The sequence below is a fragment of the Rattus norvegicus genome, chromosome 14 (genome assembly GCF_021556685.1).
Source record: "Rattus norvegicus strain SHRSP/BbbUtx chromosome 14, alternate assembly SHRSP_T2T, whole genome shotgun sequence".
NCBI lineage: Eukaryota > Metazoa > Chordata > Mammalia > Rodentia > Muridae > Rattus > Rattus norvegicus.
The window spans coordinates 40,662,262-40,667,500 of NC_141547.1; the positions used below are offsets into that span (position 1 = coordinate 40,662,262).

A 5,239-nucleotide genomic window follows, 5' to 3' on the forward strand; every position below is an offset into this window, starting at 1 on the left:
CCGTGGTCTCGGGTCTCACGACCTGCTACTAGAGAGGGTTCAAGTGCAGCTCAGGCCAGGAGTCAGGCTGGGTTGAGATCGGCTAGGATTCCACTCTGGCGGCGAACGCAGTGTCCCCCACAGCATCAGAGGCGTCAACCACAAAGTCTCAGAGCCTTAGACTCAGGCTGCCTACACCGAACCCTGAGGACGGGCGGTTCTATCGCATTGTAGAGCCAGAGGGTGGCTGGAGGGGATGCCAGAGCTTCCAGAAACTAGAGCAGCTCTTCCACTTTTATTAAGGTTTGGGACACTTGTACTAGCCTTAAGGAGGGCTGAGGTGAGCCAAGAGGCCGAGAAAGCTAGAATCGATGTCCCTCTCCCCGCGGATGGTACGGTCCAAACTGGGCGGGACCCGGAGGCCGGCGGCCCTGTCCCCGCCCCACTCCAGGAGGCCAGCGAGTGAGCGCTCGCCCCGCAGACCACGCCCCCGGCGCCGTCCCTGGCTCCGCCCCTCGAGCCCGTTCCTCTGCCACTGCGGGGAGACCTAGGCGGCTCTGCGGACGCAGCTCCTTCGCCGCCTTCCCCCTCCCGCCCGGTGCCCAGGCGGCTCCTGGTGGCGACGCTGTCCTGGGTGGGAGGCGCGGCCGGGCGGCAGCTGAGCTCTCTGCGCGGTGCAGCCAGCTCTCCCGCCCGCGCGGCGCCGTGACAGGTGCAGAGTCCCCGCCCGAGACCTACCTGCAGGGGCTGTCGAGATGCCCACCATGCGGAGGACAGTGTCGGAGATCCGCTCTCGTGCGGAAGGTGAGTGAGCGCCGCAGCCGGAGGCTGTGAGCCCAGCGTGCTTGGGGGCAGGTGCGAGCAGCACGGGATCCTATGTGTGTGTGTGTGTGTGTGTGTGTGTGTGTGTGTGTGTGTGTGTGTGTGTGTGTGTGTCCGTCCGGGAAGATACACCCCCTCCTCCTTTTCCCAGTAGTCTGGCTGTCGCCCTTGATCACCAGTGGACCCTTCCGCCAGCTCTGCCTTCAGCGCACTAGCAATCGCTTTCCAGGATCCAAAACCTCGGAATTTATGTGCTGGCGGGAGCCCCAAGGTTTCCTTTACACCGCAACGCGACTGTTCAGTCCTTGCCTTCCAGAGCCAAGAGCCCGGCTCTCCTCCTTCACCAACAGCGCGCAATCTTTGCAATCTTCCTGTTCCCAATCAGCTTGCCCATGCCCATGAATAGATCCCTCCAACCTACTATCTCCAGCGCCCACCATTGTGCTGCCCCCACATCACGGCTTCCCGAAGAGCCGGTTTGCCATTCCCAGGCGTCGCAGATTCTTTGATCCACAGTTCCCAGCATCTCTAGGCTGGAAAAGCCTTAATTGGGTTTGGGTGCTCGGTGGAGACCAGGCTGTGTTCCAGTCTCTGCACTTCTGCCCCCTGCGGCTCACCAGGCTCTAGCTTGAGGTTTCATTTTTGTTTTTCTTTTTGCTTGAAGCCTGCACATTGGCTGGCTGAACTGACTTGAGTAAGGTGCATGCTGCTTTCGTTGCTCCACCCAGGACCAGCTGTTGAGTGGTTCCACTTGTAGGAAGTGTGCAACAGATGCCCTAGGGCAAGGGCGCTTTGGCAAAGACTGAAATGCTGTGCACTCTGAGGAGGCCTCCTTCACCTCCTGTCTGGCATGTGGGAAGCTTTTTCAGTAAACATCCCCCCTGGTTTTATTAGGGCAAAAAGGAACGGTCTACTTTTATTTTCTTTCTTTCGTTTGTCTGTTTTTCCATCCCAGTAACTCTGCCCTTCAACGTTGTGGAATGGCACGATTTTGAGAAATAATCTATCTTGTTATGGTCACTGATTCTCATCCCTGCCCCCAATCCTTACTTTTGACGATGAGGATGGGGGTGGGAATAGAAACGAGGAGAATAGGACTTCTGGGGGCGGGAGCAGTAAGAGCTGTAAGGACCTCATGTGAAAAATGGGTATTCTGGGCTCTAATATGTAGGCAAGAGACAAGGCGACACAGAATCAAAACTGACCTGTATCTTAAGAATTTAGTATATGAATAATTTAATTTTTTTCAATTTTGAGTGAAATGAATGAATGCACTAACCACAGTTTGAGCAACGGAAGCAACAAAGCGAGGATAACTGGCATTAAAATATTAGTTATCACAGCAGTTGATGTTTCAAAATTACAGCAACCGAGGGAATGGAGGGAAGGGGAAGAAATCGAAAGGCAACATAAAGCTCGAATTGCTTTGAGAGAATTTACATTAGCATTGAGGTGGTGGTAGGTAGGCACCTCCTGTGTTGTTCAGAGCACTTTCACCACAGTTGCCTTATGGGATCTTGCAACATTCCTGGAGGCTGTTGAAAGTGGAGGATGATGGCTGAGGAAACCTGGCTCAGGGTGGCTCAGTGAGTTAATCAAAGGGAAAGAGCTAGTTCAGTGGTACACTTGTATCAGGGGTTCAGAAAAAGACAAGTGCTGCTGCCATTGAGTCTGGGTATCCCTGAGTATCCATCGGTGTCAGGGTCCTTGTTCTAGAATGAATGAAGCTTCTTCCCCCCACCCCACCCACCCCCACCTCACCCCTGTATTGGTTGATTTCACCTTAGTATGTGCCCGTTGCTAAATGTCTCTGGGACTGTGGGCTGGGGTTGTGGCCTGTTGATTGGCCTTCCACAGGTTCCTCTCCTAGGGAACAGTCTCCTTTGACAGTTGCTTCTTGCTAAATAGGGCCTTTTTCTAAACTGCACTGGCCTTGGCCTCATTAGAACAGGATGGGCTCCTGACTCAAAGGCAGTCAAACCCCTAAGTGATTCACAAGCTTGAACATAAGGTTACAAGTAGAGTGACAATTGAAGCCAAAGGGGGCGGAATTGAAGGGGCTTGTGGGAGAGAACACGGGTGGCTGTAGCGTGCCCTGAAAGTAATACAGAATTGGGCAGCAGGAACTGGATCAAGAGCAGAGAGCGGAAGCAATCTAGTATGGAGGCCTAACCTTTGCGCTCTTCCCCAGTTTTCTGTTCTGAATTCTATGCAGGGTTAAACCATTTCTCCTCCCTTGAAGTGACTTGTATGCATTTCTGTTCCCTGAATCCAGATTGGCCCGATACACAGCTACTGTGCTCTTGTAAGTTTGTTTACAACCAAGGTGTAAAGGAACGGCTTAAATAGAGTGGGCAGCGGATCCTCTTAGTGGGTAGGTTGTTAATTGAACATGGGACTTGCCGCGGGTGGCATACATCCTATGGAAGTGTAGGACTTCCGTCTTGGCTTATTAACGAGCAGGTGAGTAGGGAGCACTGACTGCAGAGGCCTCTTGTCGTACCAGATCTGGGTGTGGAGAATCACAAGGGGGTCATGTTAAGTGTGGATTCTGATTTAGGAGGTCCAGGTGCTAGAACAGTTACCCTTAGGACAAAGGTCATGCTTCGAGCTGCAGACAGCCACCTCTTGAAGGACATTGCCATCTGTCTCCGAACTGGAAAGTGGTGAAGGTAATAATTATGGCTTAAAACAAATGGTTAAAATGGGCATGGCTTACATGAGTCTTCAGGAATGTGGCTACAGGCTGAGGGAAACCTGGAAGGAGGAGGGTATAAGTTTGGACAGGTGGAGTTACTGCTGGATCGGAGCACTGTCAATGCCAAGTGAGTCATTCGGACACAGAGCTGAATGTTTGGACAAGGTCTTAGAGTTTGCCTAATCTAATTTCTCACTGGAGCATGATCCTAATATACAGTCACTGCCGGCCTTCCACAGCCACGGTGGAGCCAAATCCTTGTAACAAAGTGGCACCCCGAAAGAACCATGTTAGATCTGTCAAGAAGCCTGTGGAAGGGGCAGGTGTTGTGGCTGATGGGTCATGGCGTTTGAACAGCAGAGAAAATAGGGACTGAGAACCAGAGAGAGTCTGGAGTAGGTCACTTGGTCAGTCAGCACATACCTGTCCAGTTTCTTTAGGTGTTAGGGGTACCTCAGTGTGCACATCTTAATGAAGAAGGAACAAAGCAAACCCCCCATCAGATTGTGGAATTTGTTACTTGATAAAAGTTGTTGGAAAAACAGCCAAGGCCAGACGTGTAAGGTGGGTGGATGGACTTGAGGACTAGGGAGGCTGGGTGGGCTAGCCTTCCTTGAAAAGGATGCGTGATGGAGGTATAAGAGGAGCCTGCTGTAGACCTGGGGAGAGAGGGTTGCAGTTAGAGGGACAGCCAGGGCAGAAGCCTCAAGGCGTGGAGTGTCACAGGAGCACAGAGGCTGAACTCTAAAGGGAGTGAAGGGCAGGAGACAGACAGACATATACAGACACACACACCCAGATACACACACACACACACACACACGTACACAGAGATATACACATACATACACACACATACACAGAGATATACACACACACACATACACACATACACACACACATACACAGAGATATACACACACATACACACACACATACACACACACAAACAGAGATATACACACACACACATACACACACACACATACACACATACACACACACACACATACACACATACACACACACACACACACATGTTATTTTGCTTGTTTTTGAAGAGAGAGTTCTCAGTAGCTTTTGTTGTTGTTGTTGTTTATTTTCACTTTCTGAAATAGGTCCCAGTGCCCGAAAATGCAGCTTCTTGGGTGGGATGCTGAAGAGACTTCGCGGTAGACGGTGTGCCGGGGCCCACGTGCCTGCAGCTGTTCCGCTGCAGGACAAGTACATTTTGAGGAACTCTTCCTTACTGTCTTGAACCTGACAGCAGAGAGGACTCTATCAAACCAGTCAATGAGGCTCAGTACAAGAAGAGAAGAATTCAAACTGTAGAGTTATAAACACACCCAAGTTGATCATGTCTGCTGGGTGTGATTGTTCACACCTGTAATCTAAACACTGGGGAGGCTGAGGCAAGAGGACTGCTGTGTATTGAAGTCAGCCTGGGCTAAAGACTTCTAGACTAGCCTGGGCTACAATTTTTTAAAAAAAGAGAGAAAGAAGCAGAAAATTGACATTTTTTAAAAAAGATTCTTAGAAATAGTGAAGTTAGGTATGGGGAAATAAATCAAACTTGGGAAGCTTCAGTTCAGAATGCTGAAGCACATGTAGATGTATTTTCCAGAAAGCATGGACAGATAAAAACAGAAGGCTACGTACTTTAGGTTTCTCCCCTGGTATCCCAGTATCTGAAGACAGTGGTCGTGATCACAGACTGAAATGCCCATTGCTCACATAGAA

At 50.7% G+C, this 5,239-nt stretch overlaps 1 protein-coding gene across 12 annotated transcripts in view; it reads left to right on the forward strand.

Annotated features, from left to right (window-relative positions):
• The first annotated feature begins 513 nt into the window (after nt 1-513).
• Atp8a1 (ATPase phospholipid transporting 8A1) overlaps nt 514-5,239 on the forward strand; it is a 242,556-nt gene continuing 237,830 nt past the window's right edge. For all 12 annotated transcript variants that reach the window (XM_087582508.1, NM_001426995.2, XM_087582503.1 and 9 more), the window contains 1 exon segment: nt 514-783. Coding sequence is in view for 7 of the 12 variants with exons in the window: in NM_001426995.2 (NP_001413924.1) it covers nt 735-783 (49 nt within the window). In the remaining 5 variants the exon portion in view is untranslated.